Raw genomic sequence first — 15,933 nt, 5'->3', positions numbered from 1 at the left:
AAATTAAATTAAATTAAATTTTCAATTAAAATCAAAAGGATAAAAATGTAAGACTTTTGATAAAATGGACTGATATGTAAACATATATAAAAAAACGTGGGCGGTACCACGGACCTTATTTAAAGGCCTCACTTGTGGCGGAGGAAAACCGTGGTTACATAGCGTATTAATAACTAACAAACTTTAATAAAAAAATATTACAAAAAGATTATAAATTTATGATAAACTAATGTTTTGAAAGTTCATGTCAAAATCATCAACAAGCTCAAAGTTCATAAAGCTGTCTTGAGAACGCGATTCATGTTTACACCAATCTTTGTATACGGTTAGTGCCTCGACCATTTCGGGTTTCAAGCTTTGCCTTCGATCGTCAATGATTCGACCCGAGCTACTAAACGCCGATTCGGACGAAACCGTGGAAACCGGAATCGAATGCACATCTCGGGCCATCTTGGCTAGTATAGGAAACATGTTTTCGTGTTGTCTCCACCATTGTAGGATGTTGAGATCCTCTTGGCCCATTGTAGCAAATTGTTGAGCGTTGTATAGCACGATCTCTTCATGTTCACTCGTCTCGGTAGCGGCTTCGGGATGTGGTGATGACCTTGGAGTTGAAGTTCCCCCTCGGGCGAAACGAGCTAGATCTCGAAACATTCCCATACTTCTTGAAGGTCGTGGTGGACTCGGCTCGACAATAGTTGAATGTTGTCCTTGATAATACCTGAAAAGTGAGTAAAACTCATCCACAACTCTCTTGTGGTCGGTTGCTATGTAATCTTTTCCAGTGCAACGTTTTAAATATTGTAAAAATGTAATATACACAGCTTCCTTCAATCGGGGATCTAATATGCATGCAAAGCCATATAATAAAGGAATTTTTTCAATGCCCCAATATTTTTCAAATTTTTCCTTCATCGATGCAATACAAGGTTGAAAAAATGGAAGGTTGTTGACAAGGTAAAGATGTTCAACAATTCTTGTAACACTATGAAGTGCTAAGTAAGATGTAGGTGTGTAAACGGCAGACAATGCACATGTTTCATCGTAAAAAATATGTAAAAACTCACAAACACACTTACCCACCACTATGTCTTCATCGGTTATGTTGTGACCTCCCACCCCATTCACGTATTGGACAACGACATTTATGTGACTATCTACCAAGAAGCTAGTCAACATCATCCAAGTTTCATTCCACCTAGTGTTGTTGTCAGTATGAAAGTTTCTCTCGGGGAGGCCGTTCAATAGAAACCTTCTCTTAAGTTCGTCTACTCTCGGGGTTGAGCTGTTTATCCAAGTGATGGCTAATCTAATCTTCGAAATGCATGGTTCAAAATGCTCAAACCCGGCTTTCACTATAAGGTTTATGATATGGGTAGCGCATCTTTGGTGTAAGAGTGAGGCTTGGTTGGGTATCCTACGCTGTAAAGCTCTAACCATAGCGTTATTGTTTGTGGCGTTGTCTAGGGTGATGGATATGATTCTCTCACGTATGTGCCACTCTTCTATAACGTATAAAAGTATGGCTAAGATGGCGTTTGCGGTATGACTACCCTATATTCTCTTAAAGGCTATGATACGCTTGTTTAATTTCCAAGCCTCGTCTATGTTATGAACTACCACACTCATGTAGTCCATTTTCGCAGGACCAGACCAAATATCAGATGTGAGCGCAACTTTAAACTGAGAAGCCATGGTGGAGGAATTTGCTCTCGTTGAAATCTACGAATTCCTTCTTGATATGCCGTGTAAGCATCTTCGTAAACGGGAGATCGAGGTTGTTGTGACATGTGAGGATGTGGTGGTGGTGGTGGTGATGGTTGTTGTGCGTAATATTGTGGTTGCGGTGGAGCAAAAGGGGACACGGGGCAAATAGGTTTAGTTGGGTCATCTCGTCTTCGGTGTAGTTGAAGTGTGGTGGTTGATATGAGTGCGTTGGAGGGGGGACGGGATGAAATTCGGTGTTTTCATAGTTTGGATATTGGGAAAGATTCAACCAATTTTGATGATGGTGAGATGGTTGATCGACTTCGTGGTGTTGAGATTCATCTTCATGGTGTGAGGGTGATGGTGTGACGGTGCGACTTTCGCTTCGACGAGAACCTCGAGAGAGCCTCGGTGAGATGACTCGGCAGACATAACTATATAATTTTTTTTAAAATTCAAAACTATGTAATATTTTTTTTCCATATTTTTTGATGTACTATATAATTTTCTTAAATTTTTTATAATATATATTATAGAGAGAAGAGAGTATATAATATTTGAGAGAGTGTTTGAGTGAGAATCGGTGAGAATTTGAGAGCAAAATGAGAAGTGTATGTATTTATAGTGAATTTTCAAAATAGGGTAAAAAATGCAAATAACGGTAAATAACGGACAAAAAATTTCGGCCTTTGATTAACCAACGTATACAAAATCAATGGCTGAAATTCATTCTTACAATTTTTTAACGTTACAAATCAATTGAATACTGCATAACGGTACAATTTGGGACCACTGACAAATGTGAATCGGTACCCTTCCGCTGACATTGGCTGACCATGTCTGCCACTACCGCATTTAATGGCTTAATGGTAGCCATTAAGCCGCTTACACGCGGATGGATGGACGGCTACCATTAAGTCAATACCATTTGTCCTGCATGAGCTTCGTCTGTATGCTTTCGTCTCGAGAGAAAACGTAGAGAGGGAAGTAGAAGAGTTATGAAATGAGAAAATAAAGAAAGAAAGCAGAAAAAAAAAAGAGTAAAAGTCAAATTTTACATTAGACCCATTGATTCAAATATCTAAAATTATTTGATCTAAAAGTTTATTTGGACTAATATTCCCGTCTAATTTCCCATATTTGCAAACATTAGCGAAAAAAAATTGTATAAACACTGAATGTATACCTAGCAGTTCTATACATTTACTTGACATGATATAAGCCAAGCCATGTGATCCTTTAAAATGCTGTGTCATTATTTAGAAGTTACGTAGACCGTTTTTTTTTTTTTTTATGTATTATGTATTTAAGTGTTTGTGAGAAATACTATTGGATTTGGGCGGCCATGTGAATTGGTTGGTAGATGGATAATAGATGTTTTCAAATAATAACCATACAATATATATTCGTTGTTCATTAATTACAACATGCTGTATTTGATGAGAAAACGGTGATGTGAACGAAAATTCTAAACATTGAAATAAAATTGTCTTCTAAACTAATACTGTATTGAACAGTGGGGCACATAGTTTGGAAATCAATAGCTACTATGTTTCCATCTGTATAACAAATCGTATTTCCGTCTAAATCATTGAGAGAATAATTTAGTAAGACAATAGAATGTTCTGCGAGAGTTACTGAAGAAAATGTTATATTTACACTATCATTCTTATTTTATGATTTGTGTTCATCAAATGAATGTTATGTTTATGTCCTCAATTTCATATTGCCATTATTTTGTTACAAATTTAAGGCTTTGAATCTATGTACCGCATGGTCTTCTGTTCACAAGTGTGTGTTTTTTGTTCATCATATAGATCTTGAAGGAGATTAATCAATAGAGAGATTTATGACCTTTTTATTGTCCACGAATATTTTTTTTATTGAATTTTTATTGACTTTTCATTTACATTGACTATAATATTTATATGTAAACATCAATTATCTTTATTCATTCGCGACATATATGTAATTTATTTAAAAACTAAAAAATGAACAATAATCTCTTAATCGTGAAGAACACAGAAAGAAGCAAATGGGTAAAAAAATCAACAGTTTATAGGTCATCAAAATCACAGATTCTAACAGATAATCCAAGATTCAGAATTGCAATTCGAACACGGAATAAAGTCATCTCTTGGGAGATATAAATTTTATTATTTAATTTCAATTTAAGGCTATTTTTATTTCAAAATTGGGAATTTGAAAATTAGGGTACTGGTTTGGATTTGATTCGATTTTTTTTTATATAAGAGTTAATATCAATGAAATGAAGATTTATGACACTGTTATCCATTTCATGGTATAATTTCGTCATTTTAGTTAAAGAGGTATGAACTCGACAATTTTTATAACTAAAAGTTAAACTTGACATTTCATTAAAACACACAGGTATATATTTGTTATTTTCCCTTTCTTATATCATTAATCACATATTAGAAAATGGAGCGTTAGACATATGAACTATTTAGACCCTTATACCAAAATTTTCACCTAGATATATAATAATTGGGAAAACATATTAAACTAAGATACACACATAGGCCATACTACGATAGAGATACATATAAATTGTACTATATTTTTAACATTTGAATATTTGGACTATAAATTTATTAGAGGGTAGTCGTTGGCTTATTTTAAATAGTTTATTTTATCAATCTCATTTTTCATTTTCAACTTCATTTTACTCTTAATTTATTTTATCAAGCATGAAGGAAGTGTATCGCCAACTCATAATGTAGAAGACCAACAAGAAGATTTTAGAATTCACCTCACTGAAGTGACGATACAAGAAGATCGGAAGCGACCAACTTAACCTTACGCGAGGCTTCCGAATATATGAAAGAATCTGATGATTAGAATAAATGCTCAAAATCCAACGAAAACAACGCAAAGTTTTGCATCCCTTTATCGAATTAGTAATGGTGGTGCCTCTACTTGATTGATTTAAGATGTCTGTATATGAAATATGATGGTTATGTCGATCCTTATGAGCATGTCCAAAGGTTCATGTCATACATGACGTTGCACGGACCCTAACGATTATGAGCAGAACTTTCGATGTCACACTAGACAAGGCTGTTAGTCATCGCTATGGAAAGTTTTCGTCGGTGGTTGAGATGTCTTGGAAAAAGTTTTCACTAACCAATTGATGGGTGTGTGCAAGTTTGGACCTTCAAAAGAGAAACTTATTAGGATGACTCAAGAGACAAAAGAATCTCTAAGAGATTGGATGCAAAGGTATAGCACAAAGTTGGCTAAGGTCGTTGATGCATTAGATGTTGCTACCTTGATGGATTCTTTAAGCAGCATGCGTTCATACACTATCTTCAACGAGGATTTGAGGATTGGGTCTACGGCCAGCTTGAGTGATTTCATCACAATATCCAAAAAAATTATGAATGCGTAACGTCCGAGCAGCTGAAGATGTTTAGCCTGCAGCAACAACAGAGTATAAAGGCATATTCATAGGGAAGACGTCACAAAGACCTAACAACTCAGTGAGAAGAAACAATCGACACGAGTCTTAACACCATTGAAGAGATGAAACAAGTCACAAGTCTTGATTTGAGAAGTTCGATTCATATCATGAACTCACACATTCCCTCGTTGAGATTTTTTGACAGGCTCGAAACCAAAATATGTTTGGCCAAACTAAACCATTGAATAAGTGTACAATAGAAATCAACAAAATTTATGCCGTTTCAATGGTAAGGTCGGTCATTACATGAACAAATGAAATCATTTAAAGCCAAACAACAACAAGATAGACGTGATCTAGACAAAAACCACGATAACCGATTCAACGATGAACATGGATTTTGAGGCTCAAACATTTCCACTCATTTTGAAGATACATAGTGGAGAAACATCACTAAGATCTACAAGTTATTCTTTGCATTATATTTATTATTCCGATATTTGATTCCAACTTTCGATTGAATTTTTATTGTTGGCCATTTTCAAACGTCAACAATTTTGTGTAAAATAAAGAGGAAAAATGGTGAAAAGTCTTTGTGTAAAAAAGTAATTTTTATTTTATTTTTAAATATACAAATACAAAATTCAACAAAAATAAAATTAGGCTATATATATGAGTTATTAAAAAATTTAAGGAACACTTAAGAAATGCTGCATTAACTTGAGAAAGGCACGACATTATTGAAAATTCAGGGGTGTGCTTCATTTGAATAAAATTAATGCTATTATATGGTGTTTTCACAAATTATAAAATATAATTATTTTTTATAGCTGAAATAGTACTGAGTCTAATGTTGTAATTTAATACATTCTTGAGTCTACATGGTAAATTTCTCATTTATAGGAGTATTATTAAAAATAAAAGTTATGCTGTTGATCAAATCACAAGTAAGAAATATACAGCAACGGGTCAGGTGGGTTTTAATTTAAGTTATGTTAGGTTGGCACGGATGAGAAAAATTGACCCTTCTCTCTACATTTCCAGATTTCAAGCAGATTACATTATCTTGGTCTCACTGGCCAATAAAAAATAGCATGGCATTAAATATTTACAGCTGGCAATACATTGACAAATTCGTAGACCCATTAGTCACTCCCGGTCCATAACCCATACGGTTTCATAAGAATATTTATCTAATAAAAAATGAACATCACTGACTGATCAGCTACGATATTATAGAACATTTATATTTCCAAGTAATATCATAACATTTAAATAGCACGCCGATGCTCCTTCAACAAAAAATTAATAACACGTTGATATGTTATTTTGTAATGATTATTGCGGATAGACTATTGGCAAATATTATTAGATATTACTTCTATTTTTAAATAAAATATTATTGAGTCATTACTTTTAGGATGATTTGGTTGTCATTTTTATTTTCCAGCATAAGTTTTAACGAGAGAACCAGTTCAGTTTATTTCTCCTCCGTTATGCGATTTATTAAGCAACTATCGTCTTTTATCTTGCAGTAAAATTAAGAGATAATTTATATAGATGATTTTATGACTAAGACAAAAAAAAAAGGTCTAAAGTCTAAACACAAATAGTAATGTATCAAAGTCTGACTGTCTGACGAAAACTTTCATTTTTATATATAAGACGTGGTGGTATGTTATTACTTATTAGATTATACGAAACTGTCTTAATCATCAAATTTAATGTTAACCACGATTGACTTTCGTTGTGGAGAACTAAAAACGCATATTATATATTGAGCTCCCCCAAATGTAAGATATACGTGGCACATGGTAAATAAAAACAGTAATAATAAAACAAAAACCGAATAATTTGCAGCTCTTATCCATACTTCTCGTTATTAATTAATTTGTCGAAAATTTTCATGGTTTTCCGCACGTATTTACTTTAATTAGTAACGAGCAATAAAAGGATGGTGAAACTGGATCTTTATTAATTAGATTGCGTGGTAGGAAAATAAAATTTTGTGTCGATCATGGTCTCCTTTATTATGTGATTAACAAAATACATCTGTATGAAATAAATGTGTAGGTAGACTCGTATTCGTATAATCCTACAGTACAGATGTATAATTAACACCGGTGTCACTTCTAGGCTATATTATTAAAATACAGCCGAAAAATGAAATATTTAAGTATAAATACCGAGGTGCTAATCCTACTGATACAATATTACAATCAGGCGACAAGTACAACTATATTGATTGCAATTTCTTTTGAATAATTATTGCGTTTCAGAGCTTTTGATTCTGTGTTATTTTGCTAGGTTAAGTACATTTAGGGTCACAGTTTTCAAATACTCTTTTATTTAAATTATTTTCTGGTGGTGGTAAAATTAAATGGGTTTAATCTTTTTTCACTAAATCATTTAACTTTTTTTCTTTTTCCTGAAATCATTCTATTAATATATAGTTATTGTTGGTATGTGATTTTTAAAAGCAGAGTCTGATCTCTATTAATGCAACGGTCAAACCAAACTAATTTACTCTCCTTCTTTTTCTTGGTCTTATATTTTACTGATTTGAAATCATTTTTACCACACACATTTGAAATGCTCAATGCAAGTAAAGCCCTCTTTCTAGAACTTCTTGAGCAACACTCGTGTTTAATAAATTTACCAATCAACCACTCTGGACGTAGAAAATTGGGTGACCAATAGAAACCTAACCTATTTTCCCACAAAAATCTTTGGAAAAAGGAAGGAAAAAGAAAGTAACAGTGGCACAGATAATTATAAACGATAAAGCTATTTTGGGATCCATCAAAATTTGCACACAGAATTAAAAAAAAGCAGATTATAATAAACAAGCACAACAATCTTCTATGTGCTCGTTAAAAGATTGACACAAGACAGTCGCAGAAAGGAAAAGAAAAATCCACGAAGAGAGTCTCGGCACATAAATCCATTTGTTTCTTTTCCCAACTACCAAAAATTAAATTTTTTTTGAAAAAATGAGGTAAGCGAGTGTCTCTTTTCTTTCTTTCTTTCTCTCTTTCTTTTGATTCATTATTGCTTGTTTGCGGTTTAGTTTCTCTATCTGATTTCCCTTTTTCCACGTAACAACAGTTTCTTCCTTCATTGAAGATTTTTCTCTCTAAACCCAGTCAATTATGTTGTTTGGCTCTCTTTGTCTGCCTAATCGCTTGTCAAATGTCAGACTTCAAATTCCCTGCGGAAACCGGTGAATAAGGCTTTGTTTGTTTTCTCTGTTGTGAAAAGTCGTTTCGTTTTCTTTCACATTCTATTCCGATGGGAATTCGAAGGGAAGTTCTTCGACTTTTGGTGTCGGCAAGTTTGGGGATTCTGATTCTCGCCGCCGCGAGTCTCGGCAGCGTCCAGACCTTCGGCGGAATCAAGCCGGGGTTCCACGGCTCCCAGATGAACTGGATCGACCACAACGGACTGTTTCTGGTCTCGAACAGCTCGAATTTCGCCTTCGGATTCATCACCACGCCAAACGACGTCACATTGTTCTTCCTCGTGGTGATGCACTACCAAAGCCGGCGCGTGGTCTGGACCGCGAATTCGAAATCCCCGGTCTCGAACACCGACAAGTTCGCCTTCGACGAGGCAGGGAAGGTCTCGCTCCAGAAAGGCTCCGACGCCGTGTGGTCGATCGGCGACGGTGACGGAGGAGGAGCGACGGAGCTTCGGATGCTGGACTCCGGGAATCTGGTCCTCGTCGGCGGCGGAGGTAGGGTTTCGTGGGAGAGCTTTAGCCATCCGACGGACACGCTAGTGTGGGGACAGGAATTCTCGGAGGGTATGAGGCTGGTGAGCAATCCGGATCCGAAGAGCTCGAAGAACCTCTCGTACTTCCTCCAGATCGGCTCCGGCGACGCCACGCTCTACGCCGGGTTCGAGACCCCGCAGCCGTACTGGTCCATGGGAAAAGACAGCCGGAGAACGATCAACAAGGACGGCACCGTCGCGACGGCGGTGATCGAAGACAACTCGTGGAAGTTTTACGACAAGCAAAGAGACTCTCTGCTCTGGCAATTCATCATCGCGGAGGACTCTCCTTCCTCAGAGAACGCCACGTGGATCCTGGTCCTCGGCAGCGACGGCGTCGTGTCGTTCTCCGATCTCCGGCAGGCGAGCTCCGGTGGCGGCGGGAAGCGGATCCCGAGCGAGGTGTGCAGCACGCCGGAGCACTGCGACGCGTTCTACGAGTGCTTAGGAGACAGCAAGTGCCAGTGCCCTTCCGGCCTGGCTTCCCGGTCGGAGTGCTCCGCCGGAATTGTCAGAACCTGCAACAACGCCTCCGCAGAGATGATCTCCGCCGGAGACGATTTGTACTACTTCGCCCTCGGATTCGTCCCGCCCACTCTCGAGGGATCGGATCTCGGAGGATGCAAAACCTCCTGCCTCGGAAACTGCTCATGCGTCGCGGCCTTCTTCCACAACTCCACCGGGCATTGCTTCCTCTTCGACCGCCTCGGAAACTTCCAGAACTCCGACCGCGACTCCTCCGGCTTCGTCTCCTACGTCAAAGTCTCCTCCGCTTCTGCCGACGGAGGCGGCGGCGGCGGAAACAGCAAGGGCTTCCCGTACGTGGCGATCATCGTGGTCGGGACGGTCCTCGTGATCTGCCTCATGCTCTTCTTCGGGTACCGATACCAGAAGAAGAAGACAAAGAAGAAGACGAAGAGTCGTCGGAGGAGCAGCCGGGCGGGGACGGGGCACGAGAGCTCGGATTCCGACGAGGACGAGGACAACTTCCTCGGAAACCTCTCGGGGATGCCGATTCGCTTCACGTACGACGAGCTCGATTCAGCGACGAACGGGTTCACGGAGAAGCTCGGGCAAGGCGGGTTCGGGTCGGTGTACCTCGGCGAGCTCAAAGATGGGACGAAGCTGGCGGTGAAAAAGCTGGAAGGAATCGGGCAAGGGAAAAAGGAGTTTCGGGCCGAGGTGAGCATCATCGGAAGCATCCACCACTTGCACTTGGTGCGCCTCCGAGGCTTCTGCGCCGAGGGACATCACCGCCTCTTGGCCTACGAGTTCATGGCCAAAGGGTCGCTGGACCGGTGGATCTTCCGGCGCAAGAAAGGCGAGGACCACCCGCTGGACTGGCCGACCCGGTTCGCGATCGCCGTGGGGACCGCCAAAGGGCTCGCGTACCTCCACGAGGACTGCGACTCGAAGATCATCCACTGCGACATCAAGCCCGAGAACGTCCTCCTCGACCAGAACTTCCACGCGAAAGTCTCCGACTTCGGCCTCGCCAAGCTCATGACCCGCGAGCAGAGCCACGTGTTCACCACGATGCGCGGGACCCGCGGCTACCTCGCCCCCGAGTGGATCACCAACTACGCGATCTCGGAGAAGAGCGACGTGTACAGCTACGGGATGCTTTTGCTCGAGATCGTCGGCGGGAGGAAGAACTACGACCCCACCGAGGCCTCGGAGAAGTCCCATTTCCCGTCCTACGCCTTCAAGATGCTCGAGGAAGGGAAGCTCAGGGACGTTCTCGACGCCTCCGGCGGGACCCACGGAGAGGACGAGAGCGTTTCCGACGCGGTCAAGGTCGCTCTTTGGTGCATCCAGGAGGATATGAGCGCGAGGCCTTCGATGACGAAAGTGGTTCAGATGCTCGAGGGGCTTTGCCCGGTTCCGCCGCCGCCGACTTCGACGCCGGTCAGGGCTCGATTCTTTTCCGGAATGTTCAACTCCTCGAGCGAGGCCGGGACTTCTTCCGCGCCCTCGGACTACAACAGCGACGCCTATCTCTCCGCCGTGCGTCTTTCCGGGCCGAGATAACCCTAGCCGTGTTTGTGTTTGTACATAGTTATTAGTTATAGTTTTTAGTTATATAAGTATTATCATCATCACTCAAATTTTGTAATAGCTTGTGCCTTGTAGTAGAGCATATCATTTGAGTTTTTTTTTTTTTTTTTTTTTGGGGGTAAGTTTTGAGGGTTCATGTGTGTGTAAATCTTGGGTGTATCATGCATTCAAGTCGAGCAATGCAAATACGAGGAAATGCAATGTTTGTTTACGTGATTTATTTTCTTGTGGAACAGCTTGTTATTAGCTGAAATAGAAGGTCTATTTTAGTGCAAAAAAATTGGGATGGGAAGGCAAACTAAATTGGGGACCAAAACTCGAAAACTCGCACATGGAATTAAACTTCCACGTTCACCAAACTCTCTGACATAGTTATAAAATTTCTCACCAAACACTTTTCCATTGAATGAAGGAGCGAGTACTACTTTCTTCCACCGCACTACTAGAGTAGAGAGCCAGAGATCCAATCGGAACATCTCGACCGTCCATTTCAATCGCACATATGGTTATCCTTTCTTCTTCGTTTCCGTCCACCGTCGGAGCTCCGCTCTCACTCCGCCGGCCGTTCGAAATTCCAGCGAAATCCTCCCGGTCAACGCTCGACTCTCGCGCGAGCCCTGCCAAAGCCTCTCGATGTCGTCTCGCCGCAACCGACGACAAATCAGGTAGAGAAAAATGAAAACCACCGATTCTTGTTCGATTGCTGAGAAATTACTGTTTTTTCAGATGGAAGCGTTTGGAACAGACGAGGAGTGTTGTTCACCGCTGCCACTTTCCCGTTCCTTTTCCCACTGGGCGACTCCATTGTCAAAGCAGCAGAGTAAGCAAAAAGGGTAAATTAGGAAGACTAGAACTTTCTTACTGTTTCTAATTGTGCTTTTTTGTTTATTGGTCACAAATTATAATAAAAAGGTCTGGTGAAAAGAGTGAGTATGAGATTATAAAGGAAGAGATAAGGAAGGCTGTTCCAAAGGGAAGAGCTGCTGGTGTGCTCCGATTAGTCTTTCATGACGCTGGGACTTTTGAGGTCAATGATAAATCAGGTATTTCCACATAACGAAATGCCTATAAATTTAATATCGTATTGTATAATCAATTTGTGTATGAAACGTTATATCAGGTGGTATGAACGGCTCTGTCATTTATGAACTCAAAAGATTCGAAAACACCGGTCTCACCGGCCCGGTAAAGGTCGGTTTTCTAGCACCCAATGCCCTAGTTTGAATTGTGGGTTAGTTGAGCCTCAAGTAGTTCTTTTTTTTTTTTTTTTTTTTTTTTGGTTTTCCTTGTATTGTATTATTTAAGATTCTAGAGAAAGCGAAGAAAGGAGTGGAAGCAATACAACCGGGTAGGTTAACTGTGAATCGTAAAAACTCGATATGGATTTTAGAAAAAAAAAAAGAATGTCAATGAAGCCGATACATTTGTGTTTGTTATTTTTAGTGTCTTGGGCTGACATGATTGCCGTGGCCGGAGCGGAAGCGGTTTCGATCTGTGGGGGTCCCACAATCCCGGTAGTGTTAGGCCGGCTTGATTCAACGTAAGAGGTAAATATTCAGAGTGACTTCAAAAATTTGCACTCGTCTGATATGTGGTGCAATTTAGAGAACCTGATCCCGAAGGAAAACTACCCGAAGAGACTCAGGGCGCTTTGTCTATGAAGCAATCCTTTCTAAGAAAAGGCTTCTCGTGAGTTTTCTTAAACTTTCTGTCTCCGAAGTTTGCTAATGCCTTTTGTGGTTTCGATCTTATGGGAATGCGTTTTTTTTCACTGCCTAGGAAAGGAAATGGTTGATGGTTTTAGTTTTCATTTTAGGGCTCAAGAGCTGGTGGCTCTATCAGGAGCACATACCCTCGGAAGCAAAGGCTTTGGAGATTCGGACACGTTTGACAATTCCTATTTCAAAATTCTTCTAGGGAAGCCATGGAAGGCTGGAGGTAAAAAAAACTGTTTGAAGGTGAATTTTAGTAACTTGCAGTGTAAGAAAACCATTTGAATTTTGGGTATTGTTCGCAGGTATGACGGGTATGGTTGGGCTTCCATCGGATCGGGCCATTGCTGATGATGAAGAATGCTTGAGGTCATTTTTCGTGAATTAAAGTATCATAAAAAAAATCAGTTTTTTTTTTAATAGGAAGTTGTTAATGATAAACTTATTTCCCTACTTTTTTATACTACACCTAAAGATGAGAGTGCACTTAAATTATAACTAACTAAGCCATATGGAACTTGTAAATTGTATTTTAGCCAACATGTAGTTAATAAATAGTAATTAACTAATTTGATGACGTGACAATTTAGTTAATAATAATAGTTAATTTCTAATTATTAACTAAATATTGGCTTGGCTGGTATGTAATTTCAACCGTGTTAAAAAAAAATTCTTTTATACATATTTATAATCATTTTTTTATTGGTTAGTTTAGGTTAATTTTTACCCGAAATTTTTAGTTAATCATTAATACGTTGTTGTCTTAGGTAAGTTTTTCAATCAGGAATAAAAAAATAATAAAAAAAAACAAAACAAATGTTGCAATGACATAGCTAACGTACATGTACACTATTTTCTTCTTCTTTCCCCTAGTTGAAGGAAGTTTTAACTGAAGTAGAGTTTCTCAATGCAGATGGATCACAAAGTATGCCCAAAATCAGGAATTGTTCTTTGAAGATTTTAGCAAGGCTTACATCAAGCTAGTGAATTCGGGTGCCAAGTGGAAAAGCGCGTGACCTCATTTCGTCTCGCCAACGATTATCTACTTTATAGTTTATACTTTATAATAAAGCAAGTCTCTTTTATTTCCCAAGATAAAATAAAATAAATAAAATAGAAGCCGATAAAATAAAAGGATACCACTTAGTTTGACTTTGACTTTAATACAAAGCATCAAGTACAAGAGATTGAGGGAAGCTTTTGTTAGATTAGATTGGTCGACTAGAATTTATAGTTGCTTGGTTTAGACAGCATTGGGCCGCTTTTAGGTGGGCCTACATGCTGGGTTAAAAATAGCCCATGGCCCTAAAATGGATTTCAGTGAGTGGGTTCATGTGCAATTAATGCTGTTGAGGATATGTGCTTTTCTTTGAGGGAAATGGCAATAAGTACTACCACTTTTCATAATTTGGACCAAGGAAATCCATATTTTGGACAAGAATAGTAGTTGGTCAGCTGAGGAAGTACAATTTTGCCCTTTTGTAAACATACACACACCACACACACACGTGAAAATTAATAATAAAAAAAATAAATTCTCCCCAGTCTCTCTCTCCTAACTTTCTGGCGAAATCGACGCTATAACCACCGCCCGAGTTTCTGCAAGTCCGGCCAAAACCCGCTCCGTCGCGAGCCGTCCTCTGCCTCCGACGCATGACTCCGAGCTCAGCCCAGTCCGAGCCAATCTTCGCGTGAACTCCGACCGGAAAGAGGAGAATCGCGAGCTCCGAGCCTCTCTTTTCTTCGCCGCGTGACTCGGCTGAGACAAAGGAGACGCGAGCTCCACCGACTCTAGACCAAGGAAAAGCCATCAGAGAAGCTTTTGACGAAGCTCCGACGAGCCTGAGAACATCCGCCGAGCCAGAGGAGACCACCGAACCGAGAGATCGACCGAGAAAGGATTGGAGGAACTCTGAAATGGGTTTTTTTTGTATTGTCGGAGCTGACATACAAGTCTATAATTTCATTTATTGTAGACATACAAGTCTACAATTTCATTTATTGTAGACTTTTATGTCTACAATTTCAGACGTTGTAAACTTGTATGTCAGCTCCGATAATACAAAAAAAAAATTATTTTTTACCCAAACACACGAACGAACCCATAAATATGAAACCCAGAAACACGAATGAAACCCATAAACATGAAACCCAGAAATAAACACGAACGAAACACGAAACCCGTACGTCAACAACGAAACTCATACCAAAAAACAAACATGAACGAAACCCACCCAGAAATTCCCAGATTTCGTTCACCAACATGAAGTCTACAACTTCATTTATTGTAGACATAGAAGTCTACAATAAATGAAGTTGTAGACTTGTATGTCTACAATAAATGAAATTGTAGACTTGTATGTCAGCTCCGACAATACAAAAAAAAAAAAAATCATTTTTTACCCAAACACACGAACGAACCCATAAATATGAAACCCAGAAACACGAATGAAACCCATAAACATGAAATCCAGAAATAAACACGAACGAAACACGAAACTCGTACGTCAACAACGAAACTCATACAAAAAAAAACACGAACACCCAAAAATTCCCAGATTTCGTTCGCCAACATGAAGAGATAAAGTTTACCTCTTCGGCGACAACGACGAAGGACAAACTATTGACGACGACAAACAAAAAAGGCAAGTTTTTTTTTTTACCTTAAATGAACGAGAGAAGAAAAAAGAGGAGAAAGAGAGAGCTCTGAAACAATAAACGAGGAGAGAGAGAGCTGAGAGCAAGTTTGATGGAAATGAAATAAATAAATAAACCAAATGGCACTTAAGACTTTTCTGACATGGTTATGTAGTATTTTTGTCCAAAAACAATGACCACAACATTTTAGTCAAAAGTATCAAAAAGACTACTATCTAAGGCCATTTCCCTTTCTTTGACTAATTATCAAAATAGCTGTGTCTAGAATTTTTTTATTACAAAAATAGGTTTTTCAATCGTAAATAACTATTTTCTTTGATGTTAACATACTTTACTTCTAAATTACTATTTTTAGCTATATTTAATAGTTTCACTTTTATGGAAAGTAATCACAAATAACTTTTACGGTTTATAAATACATTATTTATGAAAGGGATTAAAACCGCTACTATTTTTAAAATGTTGTATAGTATTCCTGTAATGTTTCGTTAAATGTTTCATTGTTTTTGGAAGTGATATGTGCTTCCCTCGAAAAAAAAAAAAGGAAGTGAGATGTGCTTTTTTTTGTCTGCTTCCAGCTTAACAGCTGTGAAATTGCTA

The 15,933-nt window shown here is 39.2% G+C and overlaps 3 protein-coding genes across 3 annotated transcripts; 2 read left to right on the top strand and 1 right to left on the bottom strand.

Moving 5' to 3' along the window:
• Positions 1-216: 216 nt before the first annotated feature.
• LOC149391570 (zinc finger BED domain-containing protein RICESLEEPER 4-like) lies at positions 217-660 on the bottom strand. Its single transcript, XM_089620014.1, has one exon. The coding sequence runs from the start codon at positions 658-660 to the stop codon at positions 217-219; it is 444 nt and encodes a 147-aa protein (XP_089476140.1).
• A 7,330-nt stretch (positions 661-7,990) lies between these two features.
• On the top strand, positions 7,991-13,886 carry APX6 (ascorbate peroxidase 6). Its single transcript, XM_089618959.1, has 11 exons — positions 7,991-8,129; positions 11,376-11,628; positions 11,690-11,783; positions 11,876-12,006; positions 12,084-12,154; positions 12,269-12,311; positions 12,407-12,503; positions 12,569-12,652; positions 12,780-12,901; positions 12,981-13,044; positions 13,589-13,886. The coding sequence occupies exons 2-11, from the start codon at positions 11,466-11,468 to the stop codon at positions 13,689-13,691; spliced, it is 972 nt and encodes a 323-aa protein (XP_089475085.1). The 5' UTR covers positions 7,991-8,129; positions 11,376-11,465; the 3' UTR covers positions 13,692-13,886.
• On the top strand, positions 8,006-11,065 carry SD2-5 (S-domain-2 5). The gene is made up of 2 exons (XM_089618957.1): positions 8,006-8,129; positions 8,331-11,065. Exon 2 carries the CDS (start codon positions 8,423-8,425, stop codon positions 10,934-10,936), a length of 2,514 nt encoding a protein of 837 aa, XP_089475083.1. The 5' UTR covers positions 8,006-8,129; positions 8,331-8,422; the 3' UTR covers positions 10,937-11,065.
• Positions 13,887-15,933: the final 2,047 nt, after the last annotated feature.

This window comes from Urtica dioica, chromosome 7 (assembly GCF_054948205.1).
Source record: "Urtica dioica subsp. dioica isolate 48M chromosome 7, U.dioica_male_clone48M_v1_H2, whole genome shotgun sequence".
Lineage (NCBI taxonomy): Eukaryota > Viridiplantae > Streptophyta > Magnoliopsida > Rosales > Urticaceae > Urtica > Urtica dioica.
Note: the sequence above shows the minus strand (reverse complement) of the source record. Positions and strands in the feature narration are given on the sequence as shown.